This window comes from Magnolia sinica, chromosome 2 (genome assembly GCF_029962835.1).
Source record: "Magnolia sinica isolate HGM2019 chromosome 2, MsV1, whole genome shotgun sequence".
In the NCBI taxonomy this organism is placed as follows: domain Eukaryota; kingdom Viridiplantae; phylum Streptophyta; class Magnoliopsida; order Magnoliales; family Magnoliaceae; genus Magnolia; species Magnolia sinica.
This window is the reverse complement of record NC_080574.1, coordinates 36174045-36194361: the sequence shown is the minus strand read 5'-3', so window position 1 is coordinate 36194361 and position 20317 is coordinate 36174045. Positions and strand designations below refer to the sequence as shown.

The 20317-nt window shown below is 41.0% G+C and overlaps 1 protein-coding gene across 11 annotated transcripts; it reads right to left on the bottom strand.

Moving 5' to 3' along the window:
• Positions 1-4832: 4832 nt before the first annotated feature.
• LOC131236955 (sugar transporter ERD6-like 5) lies at positions 4833-19768 on the bottom strand. 11 transcript variants are annotated; one of them, XM_058234523.1, is made up of 18 exons: positions 19529-19759; positions 18222-18284; positions 16704-16793; positions 16553-16621; positions 14112-14177; positions 13205-13270; positions 12735-12810; positions 8633-8697; positions 8465-8557; positions 8317-8397; positions 8145-8229; positions 8024-8070; positions 7636-7698; positions 7490-7555; positions 6412-6465; positions 6264-6323; positions 5521-5635; positions 4833-5305 (listed from the first exon to the last, which is right to left on the bottom strand). In XM_058234523.1, exons 1-18 carry the CDS (start codon positions 19676-19678, stop codon positions 5172-5174), a joined length of 1443 nt encoding a protein of 480 aa, XP_058090506.1. In that variant the 5' UTR covers positions 19679-19759; the 3' UTR covers positions 4833-5171. The 11 variants fall into 11 exon arrangements, with proteins under 11 accessions (XP_058090506.1, XP_058090507.1, XP_058090508.1 ...); XM_058234524.1 differs by having other exon boundaries at positions 7496-7555; positions 19529-19757; XM_058234525.1 differs by having other exon boundaries at positions 16553-16612; positions 19529-19757.
• Positions 19769-20317: the final 549 nt, after the last annotated feature.

The following is a 20317-nucleotide window of genomic DNA, read 5'->3' as shown; positions in this document are numbered from 1 at the left end:
CCGAACCGGACGGTCAGCGCAGTCAAAGAAGGGCTGACCCGTCTCTCCTTCTCCTTCTCTGTTTCAAACAGCGGACGCACCCAGTCCACCGGTTTCACGTAGTGGGGCCCACCCCTCATCCAAATATTCCATCTGGCCCATTCTGTACAGATGGGGGGTATTAACCACACCTAGGTTCCCTTTTGTTCCTATGCATGCACTCAGGCAATCTCCACCGTCAAACGCCGGATGGACGGCAGAATAGAAGATCATGTGGGGCACACCAAATCCAATTCAAAAACATTCATACCCGAATGGTTTTTTGAGCAAAATGCAATGGACGGCGTCGATCTCTCAAAACAGCAGTAAAGTAGGCCCCACCAACATCACAGCGGAAGCTTCCGCGTTCCTATTTCGCATCCGGCGAGAGTCCATTTTGCAGAAGTTTGTGGGCCCCACCCATGGCCTGTCCGACCAATCTGATCCGTTCATCGTGTAGACGGCCTCGAATACTACAAAACGTTGCTGAAATTTTACACCCATGCGTGCACATGTGTGCGATACAGAGGCCACAAACAAGCGGTCCTGCGATGTTCAAAACGATTTTTGGCGTGATTTCTTCTCTGGGCCGGGTCAATGGACGTTCAAAACCACCCATTCTTAACTAAAATTTCGTGCTGAATCCAATGGACGGGGTGAATTTTCCCGAAAATACCTCTGTGGGGCCCACCGATCACGACAGCGAAGAGGTGCGAAGGCTTTCGCACATCCGCAAAAATCCGAATTTCCAGGAGGTTGTGGCCCACCATCTTTCATCATATGGTAAATCTGAACCGTCCATCATATAGAGCACTCAAAAATGTCCTAAGAGACTGTTTCTTTAAAATTTGAATGAGGAAAGTGGTGAGTTTTGAGACACTGAAACTTGGCTGCGAAAAGTGCACTCCGTTTCCTACTGCGACTCTGCCACCGACTCCAGCCTTCCAGCAGCTATAAAAGGAGGTTGTAAACATGAGAGAGGGGGGGAGATGATCTAGGGCAGCCGTGGAGGCACCTTGCGAGCTTGGACGTGGGAAGAAAGAGAGAGAGAGAGAGAGAGAGGGTGGACGGCCATCAGCGTGGAGTTTCCCTTTTTCTTTTCCTCTTTAATTTCTTTCCTTCTTTTGATGTTTTAAGAAACTTTAGTTGATCATGTCTATGGTTGGCTGAACCTCTTAGCTAGGGCTAAGAGGTGAAGCTTGTAGCATGATTAGGATGGTTGTTTTGCTTTAATTCATGTTTTATGGATTCTCTTGGATTTTAGTTTGATTATGAAGGTATACTTTTAGTTTTTAATGGTTTGTTGTGACTTAAATTACAATGGATCTGCGATAGCTTTAAGTATGTTTTCCATTACTAAGATTGTGAAATTAGTAAGACACGTTGCTCACCATCATCCCATGGGCATGGTAGGGTGACGGAACCCTTCCTAACTTTCACAATTCTCTTATGATTGGTCATGAGATTAGTAAATCACTGTTGTTTGTCATCGTCTCCTGGGCATGGTTAGGTGACGGGATCACTTCCAAATCTTCACCAATCTTATCTGTTGATGATTAGGTCCATAAGAAGTTTAGAGATCTGACAAATCTCTTCTTACCAGCTGGATAAGATAGGACTTTAATTCCAGTTGTGTCCTTGAATTATGCAAGGTAGCTTCCCAATTGCTACAAGTGAATCCTTGGCACCCTAGCTCTCACCTTTATTTTTATTAGTTTTTAATTAATTTATTTCACAATTATTCATCAAATTACACTCGATTTAGATTTCATCTCATTCTAGTTCTAGCTCTAGTTAGTTTCAAATTACGTACAAGTATCAGTCCCTTGGGATTCGACCTCGGTCTCACCGAGTTTATTACTACATCACAACCTTGCACTTGGGGAGTGAACATGATTCCCTAGTATGATCACAGGTCACGTCTCTATCTGAGCCGACCTCTTGGCTTTAGCAACCATGCTCCCTGTTGCACGAACTGATAGGTAGGTTTAACGTCGGCACTAAGAGTCGAGGCTGAGTCTGAGAGCTCAGTTTGGGCATGCTAAGCTGAGTGTTGATTCGATGAGCCCTGCTACTTGGCGAGATCGTTCACTTACTCATACTACGACTTCCTCAAGTGGAATTGGCCTTAGATTTTCCCATAATAGAAGCCCACTGCTCTCTAAATTCGAGTTCAAACTCAGGGAGTAAATGCATGGGGAAATGATCCACTGCACCCTCTGTTACGAGGAGTCGGCATAATTGAAACATACGATTGCAATTATGATCCTCTGTTATTGAGGCGGCGTGTCACGACGGCTCTTCAACCGCGAGCCCGTAGTTGTCGAACACATGGTGACGGTTATGGATCCGAATCGTAGAGGTAGTTATGGTGCTGCCGCGTGGACTTCAAAGGACGGAATAGAGATGTTACAGCTACTTGATCCAGTAGCATGTGGCTCGGTATGTTCAAGCTAATGGCCTGCCGCCACGTACTTCACGGGCTTGGCACGGAGGCACTTCAACTTCAGAGATAGCTATTCATCATGATTGCAAGCGGTAACCTTGGGCTATATAAACTATTCGTCCTTTCCTCAGAGTAACTCTTCTCTCATACTTTTGGAAGGCGCTTGCTATGAAAGTTCCCCGGAGCAGGCGATTTCCAGTGAGTTTTTCCTCCTTTCGGCCTTCTTTCACTCTTTTCTTTTTCCTTTCGTTCTACAATGTCAAACGGGTCGGGTGAAGTTCGAGAAGGATATGCATGCGAAGTTAAATCCAAGCCAGAGAGCTCGAACTCTAAGCCTAAGGCCTCGGAGGGCCCATTGGAAGCAATACCCCTCCATCCTCGTCCTTAAAAGAGTAAAGGTCCTAAAGCCAATGCTCACTCCAATGGCACAAAAAGGATACCCCGAGACCCGATGGGAGGGGCTATCGCTGGACCATCAGGTGGCCGACCTGTGGAGCTCGTCCCTGGGGGCTCAGTGTTCGTCGAGTCTCAGATGGCTTAGATTCGCGCGGAGTTTCAGATTCCTAACTTTGTATACATACGAGCGCTTGCTCCCCATGATGCTCCCGGTGATCCTGCTGAGAGTGACGTCTCCATCTTCGTCTGTGCTTTACAATGTGGGCTTTAGCTTTCGATGCATCCCTTTCTGCGCGTCATGATTGTACACTTAAAGTTAGCTCCGGGCCAACTTGTTCCCAATGCCTGGAGAATCTTGATGGCTTCGTATATGATATGGCATTAGGCCAAGGATCAAGAGCTGACACCTCACGAGTTCCTGTCCCTTTACCAAGCCAAACATGACCACCATGAGCCGCGTTTTTGTGATTTTCCTTTTCGAACAGAATTCTTCCCACACTTTTTAACATCGAAGATATGTCGATGGGATTGAAACTTATCTGTTTTTGTAATTTCCCTTTTCGAATAGATTTCTTCCCACACTGTTTACTAGCTCTCTTTTTCTTATGGGGTTTGGGCTAGATAGAAGGTCAAGTTTTATAGGATGGGTACAGGTTTTTGAAGAGATCCCAATACGTTACAATTTCCTTAATTTTCAGTGTTTCGGATGCCTTCAATCTTCGAGTCTTCAGTCTTGAATCTTCTTTGGGGCTCTTCGGACTTTATGACTCATAACTCACGCTAATTGACAAACTATGGCACTTACAATATTAGCTTAAGTTGGCAATTAAGCTTTTAATTGGCATTATTTTTAATCGGTCGTATTCACCCCCCTCTAAGACATAGTCATTCATTCTATAGTTCCGTCAATCTTCTACTTGCATAGCCTGTGGGCCTACCATGCACAATTTTAAACAAATGATTAAGGCATATGGTCAACAGAATGTAATCAGTGGTTTGATCTTCTAAGGACTCAGTTGATTAGGATTCAATAATGAGAGGCCGCGGATATCTATATTACGCATAAGCGTACTGTAGCGATCATTCTAGATAGTAGCGATCTAAGTTAACCTAAACTTCAAATTTTCTGTAGTGTGGCTAAACATAAGTAGATGGACTAAAACCAAGCTAAGATAAAAAGCAACGCTACGCCGTATAGATTGATTATATGTTGTCATGAGCCTGAAACTCTCCACCGCGTTCTCCTTTTATAGCTTCGAAGTCTAAAACTCTAGTCAGGTTTCCTTATTAATATAAAATTCTTAGCAACCACGACGTCCAACTATTCTCTAATCATTATAGCCTAGCTTAGAGATCTTATATCAAAAAACATTTTCAAATCCCTTACTAGCATGACCGTGTAGATCCATGGATCTTATAGGTTAGTCTCATTAGATCCAAATTGAGACTTAATCCATTGATTCCTATCTTCTCTTATGTTGATCATTTTCTCAAATCTTCATAGTTGCTGCAAGAGTACTGAACGTCTTGAGGAAGATCTTCCATTTTAGAAGGATTGTAAGAGACAATCTCATTGAGCCTATCCAAATTTGTGATAAGATCCTTATCCCAGTGGATCTTTTATGGACATGCTAAACACGCTGCCTCGGACACATGTGCCACACAAATTAGAGCTACGCGTCATTTGTCACTTCGTCTTTTCTGCAAGCATGCGTATGGTTCTGCGCCACTTTACTTTTGGCATGTGTCATGTCCTCGGATGAAGTGGGGGCAAAAGATATCCTTGAGAGCCAGTACAATTTTGTTATTATTTGGGGTATGGTGCTGGCACGTGACGACTTCTTACTGGTCCACCAGGGTGTGCCAAAAATGTGTGTAAATCACACTATGCAAAAATTATAGTGGTAAGATGATCCATCTGATCAACAGTCTACAAAAATAGGTACAATCAACAACCCAGACCCATTCATGGTTGGAAAATGGACGCCTTTAAAAAGGCCGGCCAACTTTCAGATGTAGAGGGTCATATGATCAGTGTGAATTTTGCATGGTGATCATTTAAATGTCGAAGTTTCTGTCTTTTCTCAACTGTCCATGTTCACGCCACTGATGAAATGGTTAGGATCATCCAATCCGTGTGAATCAGTTGAACGGTCCTGATCATCCTTACGATCAAGAAAGCATGGATGCAACCACCTCACAATTCTGAGGATTTCAGTACTTGCAATGACTTAAAAAGAATCGTGGTCAGCAAACCACCCATTCTAACAACACTGAGAAGTTGATTTCCAAATCTGCAGTTCGAAACTTCTTACTTGGGTTCGATGGAGAACGAATTCATAGATGCTTGTATTTCTTCCAATGTCCGATTCTTAGTCTCTGGAACTAGTTTCGCCACGAACAGAACGGTTACACCACAGATGCTAGCAAATATGAAGAAGGTGCCTGAAAGATCAAAACAATGTGGTCAGCTAATCCAATCCAACCTGCAAAAACAATATAAAGGCTGCGTGTGTAAGCCATGTTTGGTTGCACCAAATATCATGATATTTCATTATTAGTGAGAATAATGTGGTGCCAAATATTATGAAATTTCTTGATATTTGGTGCAACCAAATGTAGCCTGAAGCATCTAACTATAACTAGCACTAGATCTTTACCTGCTGAGCTCCAGTTCAATAGAAAGTTGAAGGTGTAGGATATGATCCATGAACCCAACCAGTTCACTAGTGTCACAAGGCTTCCTGCCGAGCCCTTCATGTTTATGGGAAATATCTGAAATGGAAGCCATTTAAAGAGCACATGTTATTTGGTTATGTACATTTCTGGTTAGGTGCCCGTATGGATTGCTGGAAAATCAGCAGCTCCAAAAATACATCTTCAATGCTGCAAAACTGAAAGAATTCACCTTTGTGGGTGGGCCACGTTTTCAGTCTCAAAATCCAGAAAGGGCTATGGCTTCCCTAAATCAAGGATTTTGGAATGCCTCCATGCACAAATGGGATCTTAGGTATTGATCAGATGGTGCCCATATTTAACTGATCCAGACCATTGATCAGATGGTGCCCATATTTAACTGATCCAGACCATTGATCAGATTGACCCCACTGTGGATAGAGAGGATGCTAAAAGACCCATTAACCCTTCAATAAGTAATCATCAAATAAAACTAATACTGCTACATTTCACAAATAAGGCCCAAGATTGGATGGCTAGGGTCTTATAATCCTGACGACTTTTGGAAAATCCTCCATACACTCTCAAGACCATCAGATCAGCAGCATGTATGACCAAACCATGGGCCCCACTTGTATCATGGCCCCATCTGATGCATCATGGCCCAATAACAGCGTAGTTTTAACCCAATGAAGATTGACTTGACTTGGGATTTAGACAAACTTGCCTCAGACATTATCACCCATGGTATTCCACCCATGCCTAATGAGAAGGATCCTGTGTACACCTAATCCCATGAGCATCACAGATACAAAATCAATATCAAAGAAGAATCAAATATCTTTGCAGAGAAGAGCCAGTTGTAGTAAACTTACCAGTACACCGACGAGGGCCACAGAGGGAATCAGCGCCTTCAGCCATTCATGATCCTGTCTCATATAAATTTGTTATTGTTCCAGAAATGAAAACACAAGATGATAAGGGAAATGATTCCATGCAAACATTTTCATCAGAAGTTCTGTGGAAACGTTTTGCGGGGCCCACCATGATGCATGTGTGGCACCCACTCCAATCACAAGACCCATCTACATTTTGCAGTGGACTGAATTTTGGGCCCCTGGCTAAATGAGCCAGGGTCCTCTTGTGATTGGAGTGGATGCCACACATGCATCATGGTGGCCCCACAATGTTCTCACTGAACTTTTGGAAGAAACAAAAAAATGTATAGTTTGGGCTCGATTGGGAGCTTCTAAATGGAGGTACATTAATGAAGGGGCATTTTCACACTGGGCTCGAGTGGGGTTGCCTGTGGGATACAGGGGCACACTCGGGGTGGGCGGTACCCATGTGATTTGGGGCCCACGAGGGAGGTCTCGTATTCGAGACTCCTCACCAGGGATGATTAATACGGGAGCATTTCACATCGGTCTTGAGTGGGGTAGCCTGTGGGATGCGGGGACACACTCGGGGTGGGCGGCCCGTGTGAGGCAAGCCCACCCGTGAGAGGCGGGTGGCTCATGTGAGGTAGTACCCATGTGATTTGGGGCCCACGAGGGGGATTCGGCCGACGTCCTAACCCATGAGATGTGGGGTCTGGGCTATGAGATAAAGGGATTGATTCGCCATTCTCTAACAGTTCGAGCTTTTAGAGCAAGTGGTTAATTGTCCTCCATCAAATTGGTATTAGAGCGGGAGGTCTCGTGTCCGAGACTCCTCATCGGGGGTGATTAATGCAGGGACATTTTCACACTGGGCTCGAGTGGGGTTGCCTTGCGGTACTTTTGTTTACTCGTGTGACTCTCCAAGGAGCTTGCAAGCCCATTTACTCCCATTTCATTTCATTTACATGCATTTACTCCCATCCAAACATACTTCAAATATCATTTACCTCCATTTACTCCCATCCAAATGGCCCCAGAAAAAAATTTACATTTCTTAAGCATATGATCTTACTCGGACCTTCAAGACGAAGGATACACCGACTAGGAAACAACCCAAGCATGTCCCTGCTGCCGAAACCTGGAACCCATATTGCCGATTCAGTACAGGCATTTGAGTATATATTATAAGAACTGTCCAATTGCATAATATTATTATACCATTAGAAGTGGTCTTCTTCCAGACTTATCCATTAAAAGCACGCCTAATGTGGTCATCGGAATCTGCAAATCAATAGCATCTATTAGACTACATTGGAAGGAATTGAGAATCTAAGGATATTTATGGTGTGTTTGGATGCACAATTGGATTGAATGAATTCATTCAATTCGTTATTAAAAAGAAACAACCAACTGGTGTTTGAGCGATTGAAATTCATAGTGACAAACATCTCTAATTGCGATTTTGTACATGTGAAGTTGGATTTGAAATGATAGAATTTGGAATTTTGACGGCTAGCGCCACTTTGGCCATTTACTATTTACTGAACTGAGTTATTGCAATTCAATTCGATTGAGCATCCAACTGCAGAATTGGATAGTTGACAACCTGTACTGCGGCCATTGCTATAGTTCCAATACTACCCGAAGAGAAACCTGAGATTCATTGTACAATTTCAGATAGTTATCGACAATTTGAAGCATGCAGAAAAAACATTCTGTTCTTTTACCTGCAGAGACGAAAATCGCACTTGCATAAAAAGCAATCCCGTTCACTCCCCCGAATTGCTGAAGCACCATCAGCCCAACTCCAACCTGAGCATTGAAACGGACAACTCAGAGATGATTGGACACATGATGGAAGGTTCAGGAATACTGGGAACAGAATAGAAAAAGCCTCACAATGACGGAATGAGCATATTTCCGTTGAAATAAGTCTAGTATTCGGGCCTCTTGAAGGCTTTGGATGGTTTCCATGTAATCCTGTAAAATAGGAGTCAATCTCATATCCTTCCTGGAAATGATTATGTTTTCTTTAAACGGTACATACTCTAATTTCATCCACTTCGTGAGAAATATCTGCATCCTTCCCACGAAGAATCCTCAATGCTGATTCAAATTCATTCTGCTTACCCATCTTTGCCTGCAAATCATGATTTATATTTATTGGATTTACTTTACAAATGAAAATTTTAATGTGATCTGATAAGTGACTAACCAGCCATCTTGGAGATTCAGGAATGAAGAAGAGGCCTAGAAGCTGCACCAAGCATGGAATAATCCCTATAATGAAAGAGAATGCCAATCAATAACTTGCAGCGGAATAGTGCAACATAAGAAATGTTATGAAATGCTATAGGTTGCATTGCTTTGCACCAAATATCAAGATATTTCATGATTAGTCAGTTTGATTTGGTACAAAATTTCACTATATTTGGTGCAACCAAACACACCCAAAGTAAGCAGTGAAAATTAACCTGAGGGCAGCACACCAATTTCCTTTTTGTGTGCATGGAATTCAAACTAGACACATGAAACAGAGCTCTATGATCCCGATTGTCCATCAGGTGGGTCAACGATGGGGTTGGTGAGGGTAGAAAGTTTCTCTGACCATATGATCTGAGCCATCCAATAGGTGACCTACTGTAATGACCCGAGATTTCGGTGCATATACATCGCATGCGGGCATGTATGCTTACAATCATTCAAGCTTATGTGGAGATCCATCAATTCATCCAAGTATTCATGCACACACGTCCATCAATCCATAACAAACCTGTAAAGTTCGAGACCAACCCACCTTTGATTGACCTATTATCCTCACCATAGACTAACCATTGAACTCATGATCTAGATTAGCCCCTTGAATCATTGATAATGGACCCAAATCGCTCATATCAATCCACTCAAGAAGATAAATCAATCCCTCGATGTTTGTCCTAAACTGATGGGTACAAATCCTTCAACTTGATTGTTGATTTGAGTCCATCCATTCATTGATCTCCACAACCACTCATATATACTCGATCATTCCTTAATTCAACCTCCGGGACCACTCTTTATTAATAAATCTAGCTATCTAATTGTCCATTTTCAATCAGGACCATCACATCATTGAGAAATAGACAATGGACACAATTTCAGCTATTTATACTCGATCATATATGAATATGAACCTTTTATCCTGATCCTGATACACTAAAGAATGATTTACACCGTTAAATTCCAATCAATCGTATTAAGTTTTCTACAGTGTACATGTTCCTATTCAATCCTAGTTGCCCCCAATTGAGTAGTACATTATCAATTTCGAAACTTAACTCACAAGATCCACCAACCATCAAAATCCGCATCATATATGTTAGATGGCACACTTGAAAATCACCCAACGACCATCATTATGATTCATAGGCGATCCCTGACATGTCTACTGGTTTATCTTTCACACCAAAACTCATCTAGACTCTTTCCGGAGATCCTAAACCATCCGAGAGGAATTCTAAGAATCCTACATTTTCTAAAACTTAAAAAGGATACAGTAATCATGCGTATATTCCACACCATGAACCCTCACTCCATAAGAGCAACATCTAATCATTGATTTGGGAGAACACCTGCACAACAGTAGAAGCATTACAGCAAGCTCGATTTATGATCCAAGGGCAATCCGACATTGAAATTACAAGATAGACTGTTGAACATTGGGATCAACCCATATACACGATTAAGATTAAATTTCAACGATCGAAAACAACCATTAGTGGGCCGCTGGACAACATAATTAGTGATCATGCTTCATCAACCCAAACCTGACTGTTGTCAGGTGTAGGAATGCATGCGTACACATACATACAACACCTGAAACCGGAACAATGTTCCTGATAGTGCGCGAACAATATTTCCAAAATGGAAAGCTCCCAATGGAAGGGGGATTCGACTTTAAATCCAAGGAGAGAATTTCTCGACCAATCACAGCCATCCGAACTGGATCACACAAATCATAGATTTAAAGAGAATAGCTGCATGTGAAAGCTTTTCTTGGGCTGACTTCTTCGCTGCACGAGTTCATAAACCTAAACCCAAGATTTAATCCCAGCCGTTTAAAGCACCTTAGAATAATTCCCGGATCTCAGTGAGAATCTGAAGAAACTGAAGACAGCCTAAGCCTCGGAATCCCAATTTTCATGGGTTGTTGTGGTAGTAAACGAAAACTAGGTGAAACAATTTTTCTCAAAACCCACTGGTTAAATCTCTCCAGACCTTGGATTTGTGGGCCCCAAAAACTTCATGGGACCTATCCAAACTGTCCAAAAGAAGTGGTTCGAAGAAATATGCTAAGAGTTTTAATCCGTCATTAAAGCTCCCTTTCTTCTCGTTTAAAGATCAGAATTTTGCATTCTTTCATGGGGCCCAATCCAAGATTCAAAACGTCCATAAGATGGGCCATCTTATCAGCATTGAATCACTGATATATATCTAAGGATTTGCACCATGTAGAAATCAGAATGCAAACAAAATCAAGTGTAGGTTCCACGTTGTTACAAACCGCGTCAACCTGGTGCTGACTTGATGTGTAAGCGCTTTCTGAAAGCTTTGAGAATGAGCTGAGAGATCTATAAAATCTCCCTCCCTAAGATAAAACAAACTACATAAATTCATAGAGAGATTGAGAGAGAAAAAGGAGAGAAATTGAAGGAGAGAGAGATTGGCTTGCTGCACTCAACGAGTCAACTCGACCGAGTCCGAACTGAGTCTGGAGGATTCAGATGCGAGTTTCGTTTAGCATAGGCGAGTCACCTCTTACAATTTTTCATTGTGTAATCTTGGTTTTGTTTAAACTATTTCGAATTATCCATTGAAATTCATGTTTTCAGTTCTTCTTTCTAATATGATATTGAATTTCATTTTCTAATATGATATTGGATTTCATAATTTGTGTTAGTTTTCTAGTTTTTAAGCATTGTTAATTTCTAGAAAAATTGGAGTTATTATTCATATTTTGAATTATTTTCTCAAAAGATTGTAATTCATGAAAATCTTCAAGCCTTACGTTGTGTAACAGAAAATCTCAAAAATTTTGTGACTATGATTAATATTTGACGCCTTGGAAAGACTGGAAGCCAAGGACTTAGTGTTGGAAAATTGACGGCTTGGTTTTTTATTGAAAGAGCACGTGTTTCTTTCGATAAAATTTGAAATTGGATCTCTACTGTAGTCCTTTTGGCTGGGTGATCATGTCAAGATCACAACAGGGTCCTGCTGTTAGGCTCGGTGGGAGATGGATATGTTATTTGACCGATCCCTTACCAATGATACCTTTGGATGGGTGAGTATGTTTGCAACAGGTTCCCATTGCCCTTTAGGTGGGTGAGTCTGTTTGCAACAGGCTCCCATTACCAAGCCATGTGTACCCGTTGGATGGGTGAGCATCATACAACAGGTTCCCACTGCTAGGCGAAGAGTACACTTTGGATGGTATTGAGATAGTTTGGCCAACTGAATTAAAGGAATTGTGAAAATTCTAATAAAGAATTGTTTTGTGATAATGATATGTTCCTTGCATTGCATATGTGGTCTTAAAGGCATGGTTTATATGTCTCTTTTGATTTGAAATCTATTTTACTTATGTTTTGTGAAAACCCTTTTTGTGATTCTGTAACTTTGGTTACATGTGATAAATTGTGCGAGGCTATCTGACTGGGCTTTTATAACTTATCATTTTACTGTAGAAATACAGTTTCAAGTGATAACATCGAGGAAAATTTTCCAGAGGATGAAGGATTCTAGAAAGCTTATTTCATAGTTAATTTATAGCTTAATTTTATTTGAAAATGATCGATGTAATAAGGTCCATGCCGATGACCATTTAGTTGATGATTGAGAACATAGTAGAATAGAAAGTTGTGATTGATAAGTACATAGACATTGTGAGTTTGACAATGAGTTAATATAGATTTGTTTATTAGTTAATCGATGACATATATGGATGTGAATGTGAATGTGAATGTGAATGTGAATGTGAATGGGAAGTGAAAAAGTTATGAGATTACACATTATTTATCTCATACCCTTGAATTCGAGATCAAAGTCCCCATACTCGGGTGCCGAATTTTGGGGCGTGATACCTAGGAATCCATATGTTGCTAGAGTATCAGACAAAATCCATATAGCCAGCCCCAATTACTTGGGATGAGGCTTAGATGATGATGATGATGATGAATTGGCATCATACATAATCACATCTTAAAATAAAATGGATTTCAAAATAAAATTTCGATCAGAACATTAAGAACAATTACCAACTGATAATCGTAACTCACCAATCAGTGCTAGGATACGCCATCTAACTACTGTTCCCAAGAGAAAGGTAAGGGACACTCCACAGCATATCATCAGCTGCAAAATTAGCAGACATTCAGTCACAAAACAGCTCTACAAGGGTTAGATTACATTGTAAGTTCTGGCAACTCATCCATATGTTGATCCAGATCATATGAATAATGGAACCCACTATGGACAGACCATAGCCCAAAATTACGGTGGTCGGACTATAATAACCATTTCAGTCTGTCGAATGAATTTTGGAGACCATTTTTTTTAACTAATATTTTGATGGCCACCAACACGGGAATTGGGATATTCTGATCAGTTTAATTTTTGTTCTATGCTCAATCCACAATAACTAGGGTCCATTATCTGTATGGTCCGCCTTGACGTGCATGTATGCCATGTTTACGGTGGATGAGTTGTTGTAGTATAGCCTGACTTATAAAATCTTACCATTCCTTACCTGATTTACTGTTGTAAACCCCCCTCTAAGATTCTTGGGTGTTATTTCTGCTATGTACACAGGAACCTGTTTTTAGCCATATGATTTTCATCTTCATCAGCACATATGCTTGACGGTGTTTATACATTGGCATTTCTATGTGCAAGTGCTTGATGGGAGCATGAAATTTAAGATACTTATCTATGCTAAGAGCACATTTTGGTGCCACTTAAAAATTAGTTCACCTCATTTTAGTTAATGTCCATTAAGTATTAGAGATCATAGTTTAGGCGTGTTTGGTCGCACCAAATTTCATGAAATATCACCAAATTGGGCTGATTAATCATGATATTTGGTGCAACCAAAAGCAACCTTGTATAAATTTTTTGTTATATTTTTAATTCCTGCCGAAAAAAAAATCTCTAATACATAATTACGATTAAATAAAAGGAGATGAACTCATTTTTAAGTGGCACCCAAAACAGGCCCTAAGTGTATTTTGTTAGATACAGATGCTGGTACCGAACACTTTAGTGTACTTGTAGGCTTGGTTTCAACTTTCAACCAAAGCTTATTGTGTTGGAATAATTTTCTTAATACAACCGAAACAAATTGAATGAGTCATGTGTTTGAAGTAAAAATCATAAAATTAAACACACAATGGTATGCTTGGAATTGCATAGCCAGATACTCATCTGTTTTCCTAAAATTTGAGAAATGGAAAATCTTATCCATCTTCCCGTGTTCGCATACATATTAGCATATGGGTATCATTGGTGAAAATTTGTTTTTAGAAATTGCTAGCAAGTTCAGCCACATGACCAGCATGTAATCATTACAGGGTTACGAGAAACAGATGCAATATCATATGTGCATGTATAAACCCAAGGCAGAAAATATGTTTTGAGACTTCCATCTAGCATCTTACCACATAAGAAAGAAGCCCGATTCCATATCCCACAGACAGCCTTCCAAGGTTGAGCAACCAAGCAGCCTTTCCACATTCAGTACAGACACGTAATAAATCACTGTTGCATACTAAAATAGAGGAAAATGATTTGCGAAAAAGCAGTCCAATAAAGATCAAGGCTGTGTTTGGATGCACAAGTGAATAGGTTGGCGAACATGATGTTTCCTAGTGTTCATGATGGGGAAGTAGCCCTCCATAAGCTACTTCGGAGTGATGGATGCACATTCATTATGGTGAATGGGTTCACGAGCATAATGTAATTGTAGTTCGGTGTGTGTTTGGATTCACATCAAGCCATTTTTTAAAAAGAAAATATAGCAAATTTAAAATTTTCAATGTAGAAAGTATAATAAAAGAGATGTGCTCTAGTGGTGCTGCCACCACCGTTGGTTTGCAGTGGTAGCGTGGAAATGTGGGGCCCACCTGGTGTACGTCTCACATCGAACCCATTCATTGGATGCATCCCCTCAGGTTATCCCCAATGTCTGAAGATCAGCTTGATCAAAACTTTGGGGGGCCATGACATAGAGAAACAGGTGGGAGGTGAGGTCCACCCTTATTCTCAATAGGGACCAGATGGGTTGCAGAAAATCCATTTTTTGTGCTCTATTCATCCATGACGGATGAAGGGTTTGGACAGGTTAAATTCTGCATACACAACATGATGTGCCCCCAAGAAAATTAAGGGTAGGCATCCCCTCTCAACTTGTCCCCTTCTCCGTGGCCCACTAAGTTCCCATTTTGGCTGATTTGCAAGACCTGGAGGTAAAGTGAGGCAACATATATAATGGACAGGTCAGATGTCGTGAATAAATTATGTGAGCCACACTTTTGCCTCCTTTTTTAAAACGAAATGTAGCTAATTTAACATTATAAATGTAGAAAAAAATAGTAAAATGTAACTCTTCCCAATGCTTAGGTAAAGGAAGAATGATGTCTATTTGGCAACGGTCATCAAAGTTTTGCCAAGTAAATCATAAGAATATCTATTCAAAATCTGTAGTGAAACAGAGCTTGCAAAGCGGGTGATGCAGGACGTGGAAATTAAATATGATATGCAAAATTTCAGGCTTAAGATCATACTAATTTAGAAATAATCACAAAAACTCCACATCCCACATAAAGTCAAGCATTCAACAAGGGGAATCTACAAGGGTTCAAGCCTACACATGCTAAGGCTGAATCAATTAAAAGTATATACCAAACAATGATCAAAGGCGAGTAGATTCCTCCACACATGCAAAAGATTATTTCCCCAATTAAAGGGATTCATATGTTTCAATTCGGGAAACCCTAGGGTTGTAAAAGGGGAATAGAACTTAAGATTTAAGATAATATAGGGTTATGGTTAGGAAAATAAGGTGAGAGAGAAGCGAAAGAGAGGAAGGAGAGAACCTGGGATCAGTCCACGCATGTGGGCAGCAAGCGGGCCTGACGCACGTGCGTGGATTGTGGCCCACACATGTGTGGGGCCCACGAACCCAAAAAGGGTCAGCAAGGGGTTGGTCGGCCAAGGATGGGCTACGCACACACCAATTTTTAAATTGAACAGATGACTAGTTTGAGCATGGTGCTCCACCGAAGTTTCAGCCCTCCCGCAGGGCCTGATTCTGCAAATCTGCTATAGAAGGAGGATTGGCTGCAAAAAGGGATGGATTTAGAGATGGAGTGGCTATGAGAGATGATGAATATAGAGGGCAGAAGATGGGGGTGATTTGGGATGTGTGTGGCTTCACATCATAGTAGTTAGCCCTTCGAAGAAGGGAGGGTTTCATACCCAATTAGATTTCCATAACTCAGAGAATTAGAGAAACAGGAAAACGCAGAATTTTATTCATAATATTCAATCAGAAAAAACCTACAAGGGGTTGCCTATTTATAAGAAAACCCTATACCCCAAAAGCTGCGCCACTTACTACTTAAAGACGAAGCAACAAAAATAACAACTAATCAAAGTAATCTAAACCATCCATGATATTCCTAATAACAACAATAAGCAAAACTCAAAATACTAGATCATCTAGCGTAGTAGGCCCCGATCATAAGATCTAATGGTGGGATTCACATGACAATCGAGTCCACTCCAAGAAACCAAAACATAGTCCTCTAACTAGGAAGCCCTCTCTGGACGTCATCATTGATCCAAATCGATAGTGGGCCCCTCCTCCTTGCGAACGTGCGTAGAGGGGGTGTGCATGTGCACGAGATGTCCCCATCAGCGGGACCCAAATAACTGGGATGAGGCTATGATGATGGTGACAACAACAATAAAGATGGGCACATACAAACACACTTGCAAAACTATGCAGAGTAGCTGATCTTCACACTCTATTGTTTATTTCTTTCCATTCTTTTTCGGCATAAATCCAGTTGGCCTAATTGTTGGATGGAACACAAACCTTTGAAAAGAATATCGCAAGCCATCCAGCAAGGCAGAAAATGTCTGATATTCCCATTGCCTGCCAGGACTAAAATTCATGAGGATAAACAATACCTTAATGAAATATGATTCTAGGTTACTGAATAAGAACAAGGACTTGTGTTACTTACACCTCTACGACCGATGAAATCTGCAATGTGACCACTCATTATGGCACCTATCATTGCCCCAATAGTCAATATTGAGCCAAAGAGGGAGTACTGCCACAATAAAATACCATTAGATAAAATCGAAATATGTCTACTTGAGAAATATCTACACATTTTGTGTTCTCTAGAATGTTTCTAGGCTTTCTAGTACTCTGTCCACCCTGTCTATGCGCCATGGATCCAAATCAGGCTGATTGAATCATTAGGTGGGTCACATGTGTATGTTGAATATGAACTGTTGCCAATGCTTTTTAACTATACATTTTCCTGTGTACTTGTGGCCACTTAATGAGTGGTCCGCCATGATTTTCAGGTCATGTAGCTCACTTACACGAATCAAGCGAGTGCCACGTTATATCACATTGACGTCCTTGCAGATGTCCAGGTAGGATAAGCAATACTCATTACTCAGCCTATAAGTTTCTAAAGTACGCTCAGGTTTCCAATTTGTGCAAGCGTCACACATGGTTCAGCAATCCAAACCATGGATATGATCAGCCCCACACTGGATGGGCCATACATCACACTTGCAGATGAAATTTTCTCACTCTTGAATTGGTGCCTGGATAATAGAGGGTTAAGAAGGAAATACAACAATGGTATACATTTAACTGAAAAGCAAAAAAGACTTCCACAAAAGATTGTGTCTCTTGCCCAAAAGTGCAATAAAGAATTAGAGGGAAAAAAAAAATACAAACATGAGAATAAGCATAAATTACTAGTATTTGATGAAGGTAGAGAGCTGTGGAACACAAGATTGCAGCTTGCAGTTGCACAAAATGCTACCTTTTGACTGAATCTATACTAATAACCGAGATGGATCAAGCTTGGGTAACCAGCTATAAACAGCTGATTGGACTGAATCTAGACATACAGCCAAACCCATGAACATAATAAGCAATCTTCCGGTTTGTATCATCAACAGTCCCCCTCAAACTCAACACCTGTGGACTTGCACGACAGCTTGATGGCTGGACCTTCAGATTGATGAACTAACTGCAGTTTTTAATAATCTTTTCTTGGATTGAATTATCAGAATGTGAGAATGAGCAGCCAAATCAAACATCATAGCACTGAAGTTAGTCATAGTAGATGTTGGGTCAGGAATACAGTCGAACACTTACTAGTCGTTATCATGCTCACAACACCTGATTATGAAAGCATATATGGTACAGTCGCTATGGCATGTATTACTCTGATACCATGTTAAAAAGTCATAAATGAAGGTCTAAAGGATCATTCTGGTTCTTACCAAACGAAGCGAACTTGTGTATTCACTACATCATAGACCAAAGTAGGTGAAATGCATGGTATCCAATTTTGTTATTTAAGCACCACTGGCACTTACTTTTTCTTTATGTATTTATTTATTTATCAATATGATATTAGAACAGAGTATAAAGCAAGCAAGTTTGGTGCATTAATAATCAGTCGCCATTATATGATCATAAATAAAAAGGCGAAAAAAAAAAAAACTACCTGAGCCAAACTGAGGCCAAGGTCATTCATGATTCCTAGCTCAGCTGGCGACGAATAGCCAACCTGCAAATAAACCAATAACAGATAAGCTTAAAATACACGAATCTAAATCGATACAATTGTGATACATGTGTATCTATCATCTAAGATTCTCAACCCTTAAAAATTAATTTTAAAAAAATAAGGAATTGAAATGCTTAAATATATGTATCTAATTGAATCGTGTCACTTAAAATTGATAATCATATTTTATTAGGGTAATGAGAAAACAAAACACCAGTTTGCTAACCTACTGCACCACACTCAACATATGGTAAAATGGTACATGATCTGGAACGTTGGAAGTAATCATACCATAGACACACCAATTGGCAATTGATAACAAAAAAATAAAAAAATAAAAATGGAAGAAAAAGCTCGAATATGTATAACTGACTCAGTCACGCCACTTCAAATTGATGAATACGAATCATTATGGAGATCTAATGTTAGCACAACATACCAATTTATTTATCTGGTTCACCACACTCAATTTGGACACTTGAAACAATAACACATGATCTAGACCGTTCATCAGGTGGGTCAAACCATGATGGACCAAGTGTCTGCAAATCGGAACCGTTGATCTGGTGTGCTACCAGGTGGATGGGCCACGGGTCAAAAAAACCAAGTAATTAGACAACTCTACCCTTCTAGTTCTTGCGAGTTCTGATGGTTCATTGCGAACCGCAGCTTTTATCATTTCTTTGCAGTCATCACTCACCAGATGGAACATTCTCCTCTACTTAAATTTTTTCGGGATAGGGCCTATCCACGTGAAGGCCCACCAGAACAACATATCTGATCATCACATGCTTGACTCGTGCATCGTGAGCAGGGTGCTGCATAGAAGTTCCATGCAGCATGTGCTGCATATCCATTCCTCAAATAAAAATCACGATAAAATGCGCCACTAGAGATGGAAGAAGCCATTCAACACATAGCAGAACACGTGTGAGATCCGGGCCACTCAGCAGAAGCCAGCCACCATGAAAATGCTCTGGCCCAAAAATAAGCCAATTCAACTCATAGATGTACCACGGATGTCCACTGAACTAAACCGTCCGTCGTATTTTCCGCAACCGTCTAACTTTCTCATACCAGTGCGGCACGCCTGATGAGTGGGCCCGCCTTACCTTTGGGCCACGACATGAAAATGGTACCCCCAAGATGATGATTGGCCTGGATACTTCACACGTGTGACGATCCTCCTTAGAAGCAATGCATGTGGGAAGCTATAGTGATAGTGAGTGCAGTAGCAGACTTACAGCGGATCCGAATACATAAGAACCTGAAACCGCGACTAAGGTGCTGATCACCACCACCCATATGTAGGACCCACCATCTTCTCCTTGTTCATCTTTCGCTAGAAGTGCCTCTCGATTACCATCTTCCCCACCGTCTCTTCCAATCTCCATCTTGTCCTTCTCAAGGAAAACTGGGCTTCTTTGATGGATAAAAGACGGAGAGATGGAGTGACAGTTTTAAAATGGTGGGCCTAAGATATGACAATTATTTAATGCTCGACACTATCGTTGATAGTTCACATGCAACTTTAAAACGGTGGTGAGTGGTCCGCTACCGGACAAGCAGTATCCACGTTGGCCATGTTCATGCTGATGGGGTGATCTCAGCCATTGGCATTAACTATTGAATTTGGACCGTCTCGGAAGTTCTTTTTCAGTGTCCATTTGATGGCCAATGGTTGGATGGTTTAGAAACGATTCTGATGGGTGGTTTATTTCTGCATTATGGTTCATCTACAAAGGGGCTCGCCATTCGAGTGTATGCCACGTGTGCAGTGGTGATGATGACACTCATTCATCTTTCGTAAACGCTGGTGAAAAATCGTCGTAGTAACTTGCTAAATTTCCTCCTGCAAATTCCGTGGGAAAGGCACTTTGGAATAGTCTTTTTTGGCAGGTGAGTTGTTGTTTGTCGTCTTTCGTGCGCCGCGCGGAATAGTACTGAAGATACGTCACCAAGATATGTGGAGCCCACCCTGATGATTGTGTTTCATCCGTACCGTCCAACACCATTTGTAGAGATCGTTTTAT